Source organism: Sus scrofa, chromosome 5, assembly GCF_054392235.1.
Source record: "Sus scrofa isolate SSC_HxYL_T2T_F1_AM1 chromosome 5, Sscrofa_HxYL_maternal_Yorkshire_Landrace_v2.0, whole genome shotgun sequence".
In the NCBI taxonomy this organism is placed as follows: domain Eukaryota; kingdom Metazoa; phylum Chordata; class Mammalia; order Artiodactyla; family Suidae; genus Sus; species Sus scrofa.
The window spans coordinates 98,079,853-98,097,452 of NC_139387.1; the positions used below are offsets into that span (position 1 = coordinate 98,079,853).

At 42.8% G+C, this 17,600-nt stretch overlaps 2 protein-coding genes across 11 annotated transcripts in view; both read left to right on the top strand.

Annotated features, from left to right (window-relative positions):
* Positions 1 to 17,600, top strand: part of LOC102159120 (uncharacterized) — a 654,277-nt gene that overhangs the window by 352,057 nt on the left and 284,620 nt on the right. For 2 of the 10 annotated variants that reach the window (XR_014804443.1, XM_084957610.1), the window contains exon 1: positions 6,705 to 7,038. The exons of 6 other annotated variants lie outside the window; for them this stretch is intronic. The gene's annotated coding sequence lies outside the window, so the exon portion shown is untranslated. Of the gene's footprint in view, positions 1 to 3,928; positions 4,610 to 6,704; positions 7,039 to 7,618; positions 7,742 to 17,600 lie in introns of those variants that run through there. 2 more of the 10 variants (XR_014804442.1, XM_084957611.1) reach the window with 2 other exon arrangements.
* On the top strand, positions 1,338 to 4,082 carry BTG1 (BTG anti-proliferation factor 1). Its single transcript, NM_001099936.1, is given in 2 exon segments — positions 1,338 to 1,803; positions 2,769 to 4,082. Coding segments are annotated over 2 exon segments (516 nt in total). The 5' UTR covers positions 1,338 to 1,655; the 3' UTR covers positions 3,137 to 4,082.

Sequence of the window (17,600 nt, forward strand, 5' to 3'; positions counted from 1 at the left end):
TGCTTTATAGCAAATTCTACTTTTGCTTCATTTCTATACCCTTTGGCACAGTATTAAAACAAAACAAAACAAAACCTCAAAGTGGTGTGTTTTGCAATATTGATGACCAGCTAAGCTCAGGATATTTATTTCCATCTGGTAGAGTTCAACTTCTGCCTCTTGTTTGCTTTCTCCATCTGGCCGGCTCACCATCTTTTTTTTCTCCTCCTTAATGGAGTTCTGGTTAACCCTCTCTTAGGCCTAATCGTTTTAGCAAGTTCACGCCTTCCTATTTTTTCCTAGTTCAGCAAGTAGGGCTTAACTAAACAAATATCTGAGCAAATTTTATCTTTATTTTCTTGTTTTTATAAAGAGCAACAGAACTCTAAGGCTCAAACAGTTCAGTGGATTAGGAAAAAAAGGAAACAACCTTCTGTTTTGTGCAAAAAAGATGTAAAATGCATTATATAGGTTTCTTTTCTTTTACTAAACTTGTTATAATTACATTTATATTCAATAGCAGCCTTTCTTATCAGTTTTAAGCTGGTCAGTAAGGTCTCCACTTTTCTCTGACTCCTCAAGTTACTGAAACAGCAACCACAAAAGGCTTACTAACCTTTATTTATTTTGCAATTAAACTTTGACAAAGACATGCCCCAACCCTCCGCAAGGGTGGAAGGGAAACGGCTCCGAGGCGTTGGCTGCATGTTTGTGAGAACTGGGTTCCGAAAGCTGCAGGATGCCCCGCGAGAGCCGGTTCCCTCCACTTTTCCCCGCACTCCCAGCTTCCTCAGCACGGGTACCCGCATCCCGCTGCTCTGTATGCTCTTCCTTCCTGTGGAGCCAGGCACGTAGACTCAGCGTGGTGACGGGTTGTAAACACCGAGTACGCGAGCCGGCAGGTGCCTTGAGGCCAGATCCGTGCCGCAGGCGCGCGTGTAGACAGCCTGAGCGGGGCTGCTTTTATCTGCACAGCTCTGTCTCCTCGAGGCGAGCCCAGGCAGCGAACGCTTGCAGAGGATGCGCTGGCGCAGCTCCAGGAGTTGTTGGAGCAGGAAGGAGGAGTTAGGGCTAGGGGCGGGGCTTTCACACGCGCACCCTCTGTTTCCTCCATCCCGTTTTCCCCCCCGCTGGGCCGCCACTCGGGGGTTTATTTGTTTACAAGCGGATTACGTCAGCTCCTCCCTCTCCTCCCGGTCTCTGGGCACGCCCCCTGGCCCCTTTTCCCGCCCCCTTCGGCTCAGAATCTGCTTGCATCACAATGGTGCGATCTCCGGATTGGCTGGAGTCGTCCGTCACGCTCCAGCTACGCCACTTCCTTTTCTCTGCGCTATAAAAAGTGCCGCACGGCCCCTGCATCTCTTTGCCCGTCTGAGCTGGAAATGCAAGTGTTTGGAGCTTCGGAGGCTGCGGAGCTGGAGGCGGAGGCGGCCGGGGCGGTCCGAGCGATGTGACCAGGCCGCCGTCGCTCGTCTCTTCCTTTCTCCTGCCGCCTCCTGTCTCGAAAATAACTTTTTACTATAAAGAAGGGAGGAGAAAAAAGTAGCCGTCCACCGCTCACGCTCTCTCCCCCTCTCAGCCCACTGACCTGTGAGGGAGCCCGGGGTGGCCGCTCCGCCGTCGGGGCCGCACCGCCGAGCCCCGGCCGCCCCGGGCCGCCCCCGCCTGCCGCCCCCATGCATCCCTTCTACACCCGGGCCGCCACCATGATAGGCGAGATCGCCGCCGCCGTGTCCTTCATCTCCAAGTTTCTCCGCACCAAGGGGCTCACGAGCGAGCGACAGCTGCAGACCTTCAGCCAGAGCCTGCAGGAGCTGCTGGCAGGTGAGCGGGCGGCGGCAGGGCGGGGGGCGCCGAGGGACGCGGTGGCACATCTCTGGGCCGGGCCGTCGGGGACGCGGGAGTCTTGGCGGCACTGTGGGCAGGTCGCGCTCGGTTCCGGCAGCGGGACCGTGACTGGCGCGCCCGGCTGCCGCTAACGGCGGGTCCGGGACAGGGTTTGGGGGTGGGCCAAGGGCGCCCCCTCCCCCCCACGGCTGGCAGACCAAGGGGACAGGAAAACAGACGCACAACAAAGAAACTGAAGCCGACCGAGGCGGGAGCCGCCGTCCTCGGACGGTCCGCGCATTTGGGGGACAAAGGAGCCGCCGGGCTAGGGTGGATTCGACGCCCCCTCCCCCCCATCCCGTCTAACCGTTGCGGGCCCGACGGCCGGGCCACGGGATGGGAAGGCGCGCCGCTGCCAGGGAGCCAGCCCGGGCCGGACGTGCAGTCTCTCCCGCGCCTCCTACCCCTGTCCATTAATCATCGGATTTGTCACCGGTACAATTACTGCCCTGCCCAGAGCGTGGTTTAGGATGGCTTGTTCCATTCCCTTCGGGGCGAACAGTCCAGTGGCGCTCCTCTTCGAAGCCATAAACCCCATTGTGTGTGCGGCTGGGGTGGGGTGGAGAAAGTAAACAGGTTCCCGCCTGGCCACCGGTGCCACCCCGCTGCCCGGCTGGCGGAGGCTGCCCGCCGGATTGCCGTTTTGGCAACTCAACCGGTTGGTTCCCGGAGATTGTTCTGTACGGTGTACTACTGTTATTTCTCAAACCCTGCCCGCTCATTCCCCATCGCCTTACATGGACAGCCGCGGATTCAATGCTGGGTTTTTTTTTTTGTTTTTTTTTTTAAAGAAAGTTGCTAGTTTGCATTTTCCCTCAACGAAGCCAGCCGAAGAAAGAAACTACAGCGGGAGCCAGCAGTAACGATATCTAAGCGCTGTTTCTGTTTTTTTTCTTCTATAGAACATTATAAACACCACTGGTTCCCAGAAAAGCCGTGCAAAGGATCAGGTTACCGTTGTATTCGCATCAACCATAAAATGGATCCTCTGATTGGACAGGCAGCACAGCGGATTGGACTGAGCAGTCAGGAGCTGTTCAGGCTTCTCCCAAGTGAACTCACTCTCTGGGTTGACCCTTACGAAGTGTCCTACAGAATTGGAGAGGATGGTTCCATCTGTGTGCTGTACGAAGCCTCACCAGCAGGAGGTAGCACCCAAAACAGCACCAACGTGCAAATGGTAGACAGCAGAATCAGCTGTAAGGAGGAACTTCTCTTGGGCAGAACAAGCCCTTCCAAAAGCTACAATATGATGACTGTATCAGGTTAAGATATAGTCTATGGATGGATCCTCTTATAATGGATGGATAAATTTGATTTTTGCTTTGGGTGGGCTCCTCTTGGGGATGGATTATGGAATTTAAACCATGTCACAGCTGTGAAGATCTGGCACAAGATAGAGTGGTAAAAAAATTTTTTTAAGTGACAGTGCCATAGTTTGGACAGTACCTTTCAATGACTTAATAGCCTGTGAGTCCAAGTAAATTGATCACCTTATTTGCTAGGGAGTGAAGTCCTGGGGTGGTTTCATTTTCTCCCGGACATGATACCTAAATTTTTACATCAGTCCCTTTAACACAAATCCATATTTCAAAGAACCTTTCTCTGCGGTAGAACTTGGCAGAGGAAATTTGCACTATTACACTTAAATTGTTATCCTTTTTGGCAGCTCGATAGGAAAGCTCAACATTTTAAACGCGGTAGTACTGGAAATTTTATAACAAGACTTTTACCTAGCACTTAAATATGTATAAATGTACATAAGACAAAACTAGTAAGCATGACCTGGGGAAATGGTCAGACCTTGTATTGTGTTTTTGGCCTTGAAAGTAGCAAGTGACCAGAATCTGCCATGGCAACAGGCTTTAAAAAAAGACCTTAAAAAGACACTGTCTCAACTGTGGTGTTAGCACCAGCCAGCTCTCTGTACATTTGCTAGCTTGTAGTTTTCTAAGACTGAGTAAACTTCTTATTTTTAGAAAGTGGAGGTCTGGTTTGTAACTTTCCTTGTACTTAATTGGGTAAAAGTCTTTTCCACAAACCACCATCTATTTTGTGAACTTTGTTAGTCATCTTTTATTTGGTAAATTATGAACTGGTGTAAATTTGTACAGTTCATGTATATTGATTGTGGCAAAGTTGTACAGATTTCTATATTTTGGATGAGAAATTTTTCTTCTCTCTATAATAAATTGTTTCTTATCTTGGCATTTTAATCAATCTCTTGTCATGATTATAGAGGTTCAGCTAAAAGAAATCTATTTCTCAGAAGACTTAGGTTCTCTAAGCTGTGTGAAACTCAGTTGCACACCGGTCATGCTGAAAACCCTTTGATAAGGAGTGAAGATGATCTGTGTATACCTGTGTAGGGTTAGGGGAAACCCAGGGGTAACAAACATGCTCTTTTAAAATCTCTAAAGTCGAAACATGGACACATTTCCAGGCTTATCGCGTGCAATGAGGATAAGAGACAAAGGTGACAACAACCCCAAAAAAGTGATACTCAGAGGATTACATTTCGTTGCTTCCCTGTTGAAGTGAAGATATAAATGTTCCATTCTCGCCCACCTTTGAAAAACACTTATTTTGCCCCACGGAGTCCTTGTTCAATTAGAAAATCCTGGGGCAAGTGACCCATAGTCTTAAAGAACAGGCTAATCACTGCAGAGAGATTGGTTGCTTTTTGCCTTTCGTCAGCTGCAAGATTTACATAAAAATCACTTAAGCTGGAATTCAACAAAAGGTATGTTTGAATTTTTATTCTCAAATTGAAATGCTGAGTTTTTGATTCCTCATTTTCAGACTAATTTCACAGAAATACCAAGAACCTAAGAGAAGGATGAAAATTGAATGCTGGATTGTAGATTACCCCACCACCCCATATGATAAAGCTTGTTGCTAATTATTTGGCTTTGGGAGGGTAATAAGGTTTTTTAGTGGAAATTGAAAATGGAGAATTTTGGGTTTTTCTCTACAAAAGTAAGTTAACCTAAAGTGGCATTTTGGGGTATTAATGTAAACATGTTCACCCTGGAAATAATGCAGTCTGGGTTGCTTGAAATGCATCACTTGAAATCAGTAGTCCCAAATAAATTTGGGAATTTCTCTCTGTAAGATTAAACTCTCATATTCTAGACTACACAGGAAGACGCCAGACAAGCAGGTATTTAGAATACAAAGGATGTTTGTGTACTTTACTGGCAGGTCATCCTTGAGAATTTGAATTATAACCATTAACACATGGACTACCATTGCCAGTTATTAATGGTTTTATTTTCAGTCTGGTTTTTGGAATCCTGCCTTTGCCCCACTCCTGCCTCCAGTTTTTCAAGCTTGAAGTATAACAACTGGTAGTATAGTTTCTACACTGGTCTCACCCCTGTGCTGACTGCTACTCTTTACTACCTGTATTTCATCTGGTAACTCCTTTGAAGCTAGGTAACCTGTAAAGCTTTGCACACTAGATCATAAGGACCTAAGGGGAAAGGAGGGTTCCAGTTTATCTGGAAACTTCTCAGCTGGCAGAACCATTCTTGAAGACTCTGACATCAGACTTTTTGGTACTTGAAAGAAATTTAGTGGGAAGAGAGAACTTCGTAAAAGCATTTTATCTTGCAAGTCAGGCGATGTCTGGCATCTAAGGAGCTGTTAAGTTCCTCTTTAAAAGGCTTGCAAACATCTCAGACTTGCATGGAGCTGTTTCCTGTCACTTTACCCTTAACATTCCCCAGACAATTGTCTCCAGTGTAGTTGCTTTTTGATGTATCTTTTTCATTGCTTCTGGGAATGTTTTGAGGAGCTGTTTTAATAAAAGCTTTTAAGTGTCTGCTGTATGCACATGAAGGTGTGTGCCAGCCCTGCCCATGTATAGTCATTCATACCAATTGTGTACTTGCTTTTTTTTTTAACCGTGCTAGACTTTAAAGGGCCTTTACACTGCCTGATTAAAAGTTTCTTAGAAATCCTTTTAAGAAAGGACAGTTGCTTTCAATATTAATGCCACTGCACCAGAGATTCATAGTTATTGGCAATAAGTTAGCAATCCTGCTTTCTGAATTTTAACAGATAGTTTTAAAATTACTTAATTTTCTTCAAATGTAAGTACTACCTTGTTCTATAATGCTGAATGAAGCAAGGCTTAAAGTGGATTTTATGGCAAGAGTTATCCCAGTTCATGTAGGATAATGTGGCTATTGCTCCCTGCAATCTGGATTGGGAGTCACACATCCTTACCCTTAAATTTGCAATATTTTTGTAATAATAGACTGGAAGGACCACCAGAGAAGTGCTTTCTGGTACTACTGCTCAGATGATTTCCTTAAATCCCAATAACTCAAATTGTAAGTAATCTTGTTTTGTATAGGTGTTACAGACCATAGAATTGGCCTTCAAATGAAAGGAAGTGGTATTCATGACCATTCTAGTGTTTAATGACTCAAGGTTTTCAGACTCCCTTTCATCTTAGAAACAATTACAGTTGGTGATTTTTATAACATTTATGATTCTCTTTTTGCAGAAGATAAATAACACCCTTTTGTATAATCGAAGTATAAAGATACTTATTTCCTCTCCCCTTTGCACCCTTATTTCAGATGTGGTACGATTGATAAACTATGTGGGGAGGATTTGTCCATAGTTTTATATATACACAAGACTTCAAAAAGTGTATTTTGGATTGTCTGAAGTAATTGATTTCTTATTTATCTGAAGGTACAAGGACTGCACACACTTTAGTCTTATCTCTGTCTCTGCAGTTGAACTTTGTATATGCCGTTGCCAAAATGTAATAGTGGTTTTTCATGTTTGGAACATAACAGTATGAAAAAATCTTTCATAGTGAAATCGTTGGAACTACTAACGAAACCGAGCTGCTTCACGAAGTCCTTAGGTCATTTATGTTCATCCAGATGAGCCAGAGGAATTCAGATGTTAGGAGTTATTTCTATAGCTGTATATTTTCTTCTGGGAACAGCGCAAGGTGAAGAAACATTGTTACGCAAGATGTTAAGTTTGGTATTTCTGAGAGGCTCCTAAAAGGAGCCTTGTATTTGTATTAAGAGTGAGGCCTGATGGTTTGTAGAGTATAACTGACAGTTGTATGGACTGCCATTTTAACCTGGTTTACTGTTTCCTTTGGCGTTGTTCAGTATGTCAAGCAGGAATAGAAGAATGGTAAGACTTCCAGTCATAGGATTCTCATTTTTTTTTTTTTTTTAATGTTTGTTGTCTCATAGTTGAGTACTCTTACAAGAAGCTTTTTGGAGTTCAACTTCTGACTTCTGTATGAGACTTCATGATAATTTGTCATTTTAGTATTGAAGATGCAGGATTTTTTGGAAATTCTATGTAATTGTACAGGGTAATAATACTGGGGGAAGAATTTTTTTGAGTCGAGGATGGATTAAAAAAGGAGAGGATGGGGGAATGAAAAGTGAGAAACTTAGCTGAGATAGAGGAATTTAAAAGGTTTGGCACTAAAAATGCGTTTTCTGAGAGGTTTGTACAGCACAGTCTTTGGCAGAGAGTTGGGAAAGTACTTTGGGTAGGGATTCTGTAATTCCTGAATCTGGGACAAAGTACTTTCAGTTTGTTGGTGAACTAGCAGGTCAAAGTGGTAGTAAGGTTTAGGCCTCTACTAAGTGGAACCAGCTTTGGAGAAGGAGTGGACGGGAAGCATATAGTAAAAGCAGGCTGCTGGAGGCAGTTTTAAAGAAATTCCCATGTAGTGCTTCATGCCTTTGTCTCAGTATTCTATAAAGGGAAAAGATTTTTTTTGAAAGCTCTGTTATAAACCATGTGATGATTATCGCCTCTTTCCTGGTGCCTTGAAGATGTGAAGGCCATTTGTGACGCATTCCTGATGAGGGAAGGATAAGTGAGTATAGGTCAGACACCTAACATAACAATAGGAACCCCAAGGCAGGAAGAATACAACGCTATGGAGTTAAGGGCACTCCTGTATTTGGAGACCGCTTTGTCAAAGACTAATTAGTTTAAACTGTACGTTGATGGAAGAAGACATGGTTACCCATGGGTATGCTTGACTTTAAGAATTCTCTAGATAGGTCGTCTCCAAAGTTTCTTTATGTCTTCCTTTTAAAATACTGTTGCTTATGTTTTCACGTGTGTGTGTGCTCTCGCATGCGCACGCGGTAGTACATTTTATAAATCACTGAATACATATTGGGGATATATTGGGGGTACTAAAAGTTTTAGTGATAGAGGTGCATAAATAAAAATGTCCAGAGGCTTTTTTCCAGATATCACGTAGATGAGTGTTTTTTCCTCTCAAGAATAAGTTGTGATTATTATAATCTTTAAGTGATACTTCTTAAAATAAATTGTAGGAATCTAGAATGCTGCCTTTTCTAATTTACGCTTATCTTCTTGAACCTTATTTGTAAAATGAGATCTTTTACAGCCAACAGTTAAACCTAACATGAAGCGCTAATAGCCATTCAAAGTCCATATGCTCTTATGTATTAAATCATGTATGGCCGTGTGTTGAAATTTACATTTTCTGCTTTTAGAATTTTTCTTTTTTAAATGTTGGGGCTCTTAGAACGTTTCATTTGTTTGCATGGTTGTTAAAGAACTGACTTAATGTGGTTGTACATCAGTGATTAGGTTCGTTTTAACGATTACAGTTTAACTAGAAATCCCTTGTATATTTTTTTCCTCTTGTTCTGAACGATTCCTAAATGTTTAGGAAAGAAAGATGACTAATCAATTGGATTTAATTTGAGAAGATTCTATATCTAGACATAAACCTAAAAGGATGGTATGTGGCAGTTGCACTATAAGAAAGAATTGAATGCGTTTTCTAGTCTTGACTTAACGGCAGTTTTGTCCCTAAATACAATAGACTAAGTGGGGTTGTATTTCCTATAAATTCACTTATGATCCTTCACCTTATCAATGTACATTTTTTTTTTAACCTCCTGACAACTGGGTGAGGTTGACAGGTAGGTGGGTCAGTATTTTTTAATCTTTATTTTATGGATAGAAAACTGTGGCTTAGGGAATTTAATTTGCTCCAAAGCTAAACAGCTAGTAAGTCTTTGATTCATAATTTGGACTCAGGACTTTCTGACCCCATAATCCAAGCTGGTAACTGTTAGTATATTGTGGCATATGAGTGATTTACCTTGTGTCCACCCTGTTGGAACAGGCGTTTTTAACGTCTCCTTCCTTTCACTCTCCATGCCCAGGAAGCATAGAACTGTCTTAAAACTTGGCTTCTTTCTTTAAGAGGCAGTTGGGATCTAATACAAAGAATCCTAGTCTTAGAAGAACAAGCGAAATCCAAGCCTGTACCAGCTCCCAGCTTGTGACTTCGGACAAGTTGCTTAGCCTCTCTGAGCCCATTCATTCCATGTGTAAAACTGGAGATAAAAACAAGTGCGTTGTCTAGGTCAAGCATAGGAACACCCCTAGCACGGAGTGGTTGGATTCTTGGAAGTTGGACGGATGCCCTGTATCATGGAAGCAGATGAAATACAGCAGATAATGTTCTTGGTTTCTTGAAACGGTGAGGATGTCGCTGTGATTGTGTTTGGAGTTTCTTGAACATTTGCTTTAGCCAATAGCTACAAAAATATACTTGTGTCTTCGAAATAATATAGGAAAGAAAATGAGCTGCTCCCCCACCCCCCAAAAAATACAGCTTACCCAGGCCTTGCCATATGTATTTTACAGATTTCCCCTTAGCGCTGTGGTTTTCAGAGCTATGTTCTCAGTAAAGGAGCAAAAAGTTTCTTGACTGAGATCTTTTTATCTATATTGAAGATACCTTAAGTCGAGAGAGGGAGTGACATTACCGATGTGTATAGCAATATAGCCCCGTAGAGTGAACATTCATTCGCATCCGTTATCCTGTTGAATCCCAACAACTCTTTATTAAATAAGGTGACTTTTCCCAGGGTTTGCAGTTCTTCAGGCCATATGTATTTGGCATGTTTTTGCAAGAGATTTTCAAACAGAACTCCTTGGTTCTCCGTCTTACTAACCTAGAGTAGTGTGAGTACTTCCTTAACTGCAAAGGAAAACAGCCTTTTTAAAAGTTATCAGTTTGGGTTTGAGTTTCTTCTTGTGATGTAACCTGGCGCAATGTTTGCTTGAATCACTAATAATGTAATTGGTTTCTTCTAGTCAGTCATAAATGAGTCAGTGACCATGGGTTCTTTCCTTTTTTCTTTTTCTTTTTTTTTTTTTTTTTTTTTAAGTGCTGCACTTGTGGCACATGGAAGTTCCCAGGCTAGGGGTTCAATTGGAGCTACAGCTGCCGGCCTACACCATAGCCACAGCAATGCTGGATCTTTAAACCACTGAGTTGGGCCAGGTTCCATCCCTGGCCTGCTCAGTGGGTTGAGGATCTGGCATTGCCATGGGCTGTGGTATAGGTCACAGATGCAGCTCGGATCCTGTGTTGCTGTGGCTGTGGTTTAGGCTGGCAGCTGTAGCTCCGATTTGACCCCTAGCCTGGGAAACTCTGTAGTACTGCAGGTGTGGCCCTAAAAAGGCAAAATATTAAAAAAAAGTAAAATGAAATAAACTCAATTCTCTTTTTTTCTATGTGAAGATGTCTTCATTGAATAGCTTGCTGCTAGGTTATCTAACACTGCATACCTCTGTGAGGTTGGTACTCAGCCAGCAGTTTCTTGCTAATTTATTTTGCAATAATAGAGGAAACAAGGCCTCAAGAAACTTAGAGGCAGAATTTCTTTAGCCCTTTCAGAGGTCTTGCATCTTAAAGCCCCTTTGTGGTACAGGCTCGGCTTGGAGTTGTATGTAGCTTTATTAATTAGTGTGTTCCTATGATGTTTAAGATAGTGGTGTAAGGAGTTTGGAACTCCTTAAAACAAGATTCAGTGGCCAGTGTCGTCAGAATAGTTCCCTCTTTAGACAGTCCTTATGGTTATAGAATTAGAAATACAGCGCTCATGTAACATTGAAATACGGGATGTCTGCTCTCTTCTGACTCCCAGATTGTTGCATTTTCCTCCTTACAATGTTAGGATCCTTTCTAATGGTCAAAATATGGTCAGTGTTTTGTCCTGTATCTACTATGTTTATTTTTTAGTTCAATGAATTTTATTATATTTAAAGTTGTACAACCATCATCACAACTTAATTTTAGGACATTTACATCCCAGACCCCCAGCCCATCCCTCCACACCCCCCAACCTGTCTCCTTTGGTAACCAAAAGTTTTTCAAAGTCTGTGAGTCAGTTTCTGTTCTGTGAAGTTCATTATAATTTCTAGGTCTCTCCATGTTGCTACAAATGCCATTTATTTCATTACTTTTTATGGCTGAGTAATATTCCATTGTGTATATGTATCACATCTTTTTTAACCACTCCTCTGTTGATGGATGTTTATGTTGCTTCCATGTCTTGACTATTGTATATAGTGCTGCAATGAACAATGCAGTACATGTAATTTTTTTTCTTTCTGTCTTTTTAGGGCTGCACCTGCGGCATATGGAGGTTCCCAGGCTAGGGGCCTAATCTGGAGCTGCAGCTACTGGCCTACACTAGAGCCACAGCAATGCAGGATCTGAGCCGCATATGCAACCTACACCACAGCTCATGACAACGCTGGATTCTTAACCCACTGAATGAGGCCGGGGATCAAACTTTCATCCTCATGGGTGCTAATCAGATTCGTTTCCAATGAGCCATGATGGAAACCCCTACATGTATTTTTTTTAAGTCATGGTTTTCTCTGGATAGATGCTCAAGAGTGGGATTGTTGTATCAAATGGTAATTCTATTTTCAGTTTTTTGAGGAATCTCCATACTGTTTTCCATAGTGTTTGCACCAATTTACATTCCCACCAACAGTGTAAGAGGTTTCCCTTTTCTCCACACCCTCTCCAGCACATTGTTTGTTGACTCTTTGATGATGGCTGTTCTGGGCTGATGTATTGTGGTACCTCATGGTGGTTTTGATTTGCATTTTTCTAATAATGAGTGATGTTGAACATCTTTTCATGTGTTTTTTGGCCATTCGTATGTCTTCTTTGGAGAATTGTCTGTTTAGATCTTCTGCCCATCTTTTGATGGGGTTGTTTTTTTTGGTATTGAGCTGCAGAAGGTGTTGATAAATTTTGGAGATTAATCCCTTGTCAGTTGATTGATTTGCAAAGATTTTGTCCCATTCTGTGGGTTATCTTTTCATTTTGTTTAGGGTTTCCTTTGCTGTGCAAAAACTTTTAAGTTTGGTTAGGTCCCATTTGTTTATTTTTGTTTTTGTTGTCATTACTCTAGGAGGTGTGTCTGAGAAGATACTGCTCTGGTTTATTTCAGAGAGTGTTTGGCCTATGTTTTCCTCTAAGAATTTTATAGTATTTGGTCTTATACCTAGGTCTTTACTCCTTTTCGAGCTTATTTTTGTATATAGTGTTAGTGAGTGTTCCTGTTTTCATTTTTTTCCATGTGGCTGTCCAGTTTTCCCAGCACCACTTATTGAAAGGGACTGTCTTTTCTCCATTGTATATTCTTGCCTCCTTTGTCATAGATAGTTGCCCATAGGTGCGTGGGTTTAATTCTGGGCTCTCTATCTTGTTCCACTAGTCTGTATTTCTGTTTTTGTGCCACTGCCATACTGTTTTGATGACTGTAGCTTTGTAGTGTAGTCTGGAGTCGGGGAGCCTGATTCCTCCAGCTCCATGTTTCTTTCTTGGGATTGCTTTGACTATTCTGGGTCTTTTGTACTTCCAAACAAACTTTAAAATACGTTGTTCTAGTTCTGTGAGTCTGTTGCACTTATTGAACAAATCCTTATTGAGTCCTCCTACATGCCAAGTACTGTGCTAAGACTGAGGATGCCAAACCAGTCACTGTATCTGCCCTCAAGGGTCTTGGAACCTAGCGGCGGAGAGGAGGTTACCAAACAAATGTAAACATTGGACCTGAGACTGCTGAGGAAAGGAACATGGTGAAGTGGTGTCCAGAGAGATGTGATTACCTGAGGAGGCCTTTCCACAGGCAGGGGTACTTGAGCTGAGATCTGAAGGATGGGTGGGAGTTTGGGTGAACAGTAAAGAGTGTGCACAGACCTGGATGGAGAAAGTGCGGTGAAGGGAGGGGAGGGACTAAAGGAAGATCAGGGTGTCTGGAGTGGAGAGGAATTAAGGAATGGGGCCAAATCACTGTGGGGTTTTCTAGGTAGAGTGACCAGGTAATTTGATTGGTGAGTTTATCAACCAGTCTATGACTCTTGAGAGTAGCAAAACGGTGCTATTAATAATTCTACCCAGACTACAAGCGTCAGCCCAGACGTACAGTCACCTCACTTTTATAGGCCGTGTTAGAAATTTCATCTCTGTGAATAAGGGCTGGGCAACCAGCAGCGCATCTCCTTCCTGGTGGACATGTCAAGGAGTTAGAACACTTTATCCAGAGTCTAAAGGGAACCCAGGTAGGACTCAAAAGTGTGTTTTTCGGAACAGTTAGGTTGTGATGATGTGTTTTGGTACAGACTTTCATGGGTTTGTTTTGTTTGTTTTTGCATTTTCGGTGGCCCTGTGGCACAGGGAGTTCCCTAGCCAGGGATCAGATCCAAGCCGCAGTTGAGATCTATACCACAGCTGCTGCAATGCTGGGTGCAATCCTTAACCCAGGCCAGGGATTGAACCTGTGTCCTAACACTCCCAAGATGCCGCTGGTCGTGTTGCACCACCGTGGGACCTTCATTGACTCACATTTTAAAGGTCTAGCATGAAAAGTTGGGTTTTAGTGTGAGCTCCTGGATTAGTGGTACTTCCATGGTGCATGAGAAGCAGAAATCAAACATATCTTGCATTTTTACCACAATTTTACTGTAGCACTGGTCATTTTGCAATGAGTGTTTATTTAAATAGAATTTTTTAAAAAGCTTCATTCTGGGTTTACATTTTGAATGTAAGTACCTGCTGGGCATAACTTTCAAGGTGTGAGCCACTTAAATTTCTTTAAATTGATGTAAACATTTTATACAGTTTAAATACATAGAGTTCAGTGAATTTGGTGTACCCATGTAATCCACACTTTGATCAAGAGATAGAACATTTCAGAGTTCCTGCTGTGGTGCCACAGGATTGGCTTCTTGAGAGTGCTGCTGGGTAGGTTCAATCCCTGGGCTGGCAGAGTGGGTTAAGGATCCTGCGTTGCTGCAGCTGGAGCATAGGTCGCAGCTGTGATTCTGATCTGATCCCTAGCCCAAGAACTCCATGTGCTGCAGTGTGGCCAAAGAGAAAAAATGAAATACTGTTTAAAAAAAAAAGAACATTTATTTCTACTACCCAGAGAACTCCCTTTTGAAGCACTTAAAATTTGATTAAGAAATAGGGTCGTGGAGCCAGGCCTCAAATTAGAAATGAGTTGTTTTCTCTCTCCTTTTATAATTTTATTTTTGCTTCCTAAACATGCGGTAATGGTTACTTTAAACATGAAGCAAATTGTCGCCAGGAGAAACTGTTGCCTTCCAACTAGTTATGATTTAGTGGTTACTAATGTGGTACATCCCAGCCCAATTCGCTATGGATTTTTAGTCTTTCAGAGTGAGTAGTAAAATTTGAGTCGTATTCCCATCACTGACTCACAGCCTTACAAAAGATTGTCTGGTGTTTATTATTAGGCTGAAACTTTAGATTCTTGAGCAATTGAAAACGATTGTGATAATGCCAAATTTACATAATATTCTCCCCCAGCTCCGGCCTTTTCCTTTTAGGCTGATTATATCTGTCTGTAATAGACTTTGCAGATAAAGAGACAAACAAGTGTTAAACCCACAGTCATAAGTGCGTCCTAGCCTTGAATACTTCCTTCCATCTCAAAATTCTCAACTCCAGCTGCAAAGAGCAGTTACAATATTGACCTAAGTTATAGCACCATTGGTTGTGTAATTGAACTCAAAAGAGCTGTGTGTCACTGTCTTTAAAGATTCTTGAGTGCAGAGTTGAGAAGATTTGTTCTAAGGAGACTGAGTTTGGGGTCTACTGAGGGGTAGGGAGAGGAGATCATTCGCCAGTGATTGAAAAAGGGGTTTACTCCTTTTTTTCCTATAATGTTCTAATTTGGAACCTGATCTGGAACCAGAGCTTGACTGAATTTTTTTTTTTTTTTTTTTTTTTTTTTTTCCTGCGAAAGAAAATGTGTTCTTCTTAGCAAAGCCTCTGCTGCCAAAGCAATGGTGGGTTGTGATGGTGACATTGGTGAGTGGCTTAGACATTCCTTTCTCAGGGTAATTTTTAGTACTAGTTGTATATTTTTTTTCTTTCTTCTCACTCTCCACTTTAGAAAGAATGGCAACTCAGAGAAGGTGGATGGAAGTTTAAAGCAGCCAAATTTAGTGGAGAGTCTTGTCCGCAACCCCCTTCCAGTTGGAGAAACTTCTACTCTAATACATACTTAAATCACTCGCAGGTTCATTCCTCATCTTTAAAAAGTTTCATATGGAGTTCCTGTCGTGGCTCAGTGGTTAACAGATCTGACCAGGAACCATGAGGTTGTGGGTTCGATCCCTGGCCTTGCTTAGTGGGTTAAGGATCTGGCGTTGCTGTAAGCTGTGGTGTAGGTTGCAGACGCGGCTCGGATCTGGTGTTGCTGTGGCTCTGGTGTAGGCTGGTGGCTACAGCTCTGATTAGACCCCTAGCCTGGGAACCTCCATATGCTACGGGTGCAGCCCTTAAAAGACAAAAAAAGAAAAGTTCCATTCATTAAGCACAGGAAAATTTAATGCGGCATTTCTTTGTATGCATGTTGAGGACAATTTTCCCTTCTTTCCTCCTCAGTCCTCTTATTGGCAAGCCTTCCAGGAGTACCAGACAGCTTTAGGTCCCCTGCTCTGCTTCTCTGCCTCTGTAAAAATCAGACTTGATGCCACAGGCACTTGCAGTGGACTTCCTGAGTGCCAGGACTGTGCTGCGCACCCTGGGCGTTCCTTCACCAGCTTCTCATCACAGCCTGTAAAGCAGACAAATTGTTACTCCAGTCAACCCCAATTCAGAGAGATCGTAGTACAGCAGTGGTATAAACCTGCCCAAGCTCGTAGAGTTAGGGGACAATCTGAGACGAGTTCAGGTTTGACAGAGGCCAATAGCGGCTCTAAGCACTATCACATCCTCATGGGCTCTCTGATCCCACTGTATTATAATGATTTGTAGTCCTGTCCAATTTTCCCATTATAAGATCTTCTTTTTTTTTTTTTTTTTTTTTTATTTGTTTTTTAGGGCCACACCCGCGTCACATGGACGTTTCCAGGCTAGGGGTCAAATTGGAGCTACAGCTGCCAGCTTGTGCCACAGCCACAGCCACAACCACAGCAGATTCTAGTCAGGTTCATTACCACTGAGCCACAATGGGAACTCCCCATTAGAAGACCTTTAAGTCAGGGAAGTTCCCTTTCTGGCTCAGTGGGTTAAGAACCCAACTAGTATCCATGAGGATGTGGTTTCAATCCCTGGCCTCCCTCAGTGGGTCAGGGATGCGTCATTGCTGTGAGCTATGGTGTAGGTCAAAGATGTGGCTTGGATCCCATGTTGCTGTGGCTATGGTGTAGGCCAGCAGCTGCAGCTCCAATTTTCACCCCTAGACTGGGAGCTTCCATATGCTGCCAAGTGAGGCACTGAAAAAAAAAGTTAAATAAATAAAATAAAATAAAATAAGGACCAGAGCTTTAGGAGATGCTTGCTATAGTTGGTTAACATGTTTATCCATAAAGACTAATTGAGCACCTACTGTGTGCCCAGCATTGTTCTAAACACCTGGAGATAGAGCAGTGAACCCCACAAAAATCTGTACCCTTAGAGTGGTGGGTAAACAGGCCAATAAAATGTATGATTACTCAGATGATGGGTGTGCTAAGGGGCAGGGCTGCTGGGCTGGCACTGTGCATATGGCTCCCGTGGTGCAGCACCAGCACCGCAGGGCCCGGCGGAAAAGGCTGTGATATAGGGAAGGGAGTGCCGGAGGGCAGGTTGCTCTTTTAGGTAAAAGGCCTCACTAATAAGGTGATAGTTGAGCAGAAACTTGAAGGAGACCAGCGATACCTCCTTGGAGATAGCTGGGAAAAGAACATTCCATTCAAATAATTGAGTGAATTCCAAAATCCTTCTAGGCTCATTTCTCCCCAAATATATAATTGTAATCTGGCATTCTGGGACTCTGTTATAATGTTAGTGAATCTGGCTTAGGGCAGTTTTTTCCCGACCACTTTTTACTTAGTTTTCTGGTTCATGTGTGTATGCTCCAGGAATTAGCACAGTCCAGACTACCGGAAAACCCAGCTGTATTTTTTTTTTCCTCCATCTCAGAATTGCACATTATAATAAACAGGCTGATAAGACTTGAAGTTTCTACCCCAAAAAAGGCAGATTTCTTTAAACTCTTATCTACAATATGAAATGAGAGCTGATGGTCAGTATGCTACAGCAAAGCGCTTGCTGTTTTGTTAGGGTGTTTAGCTAGGCGAGCCAGCCAGACAAGCCCTGAAGACAAAAAGGGTCTTCTTGCTGACATTTAGATAACCGGAAAGTTCAGTTTTCCAAAATGCCTTTTTCTTAGAGAATCTGAGATTCAGTGCAGACTTGTTATCACTTCAAGCCCCTGGCCTTGCACATAGGAGATGAGATAAAAGCGAGGGTAACATTGCCTTCATCATACAGTCACTGGAAAGTCAGGGAATCCTTACCCTTTAAGGTTCTGATGGGTATCTGGTTTATTCTTGAGGCACAGAAAGTCCCTGGTATT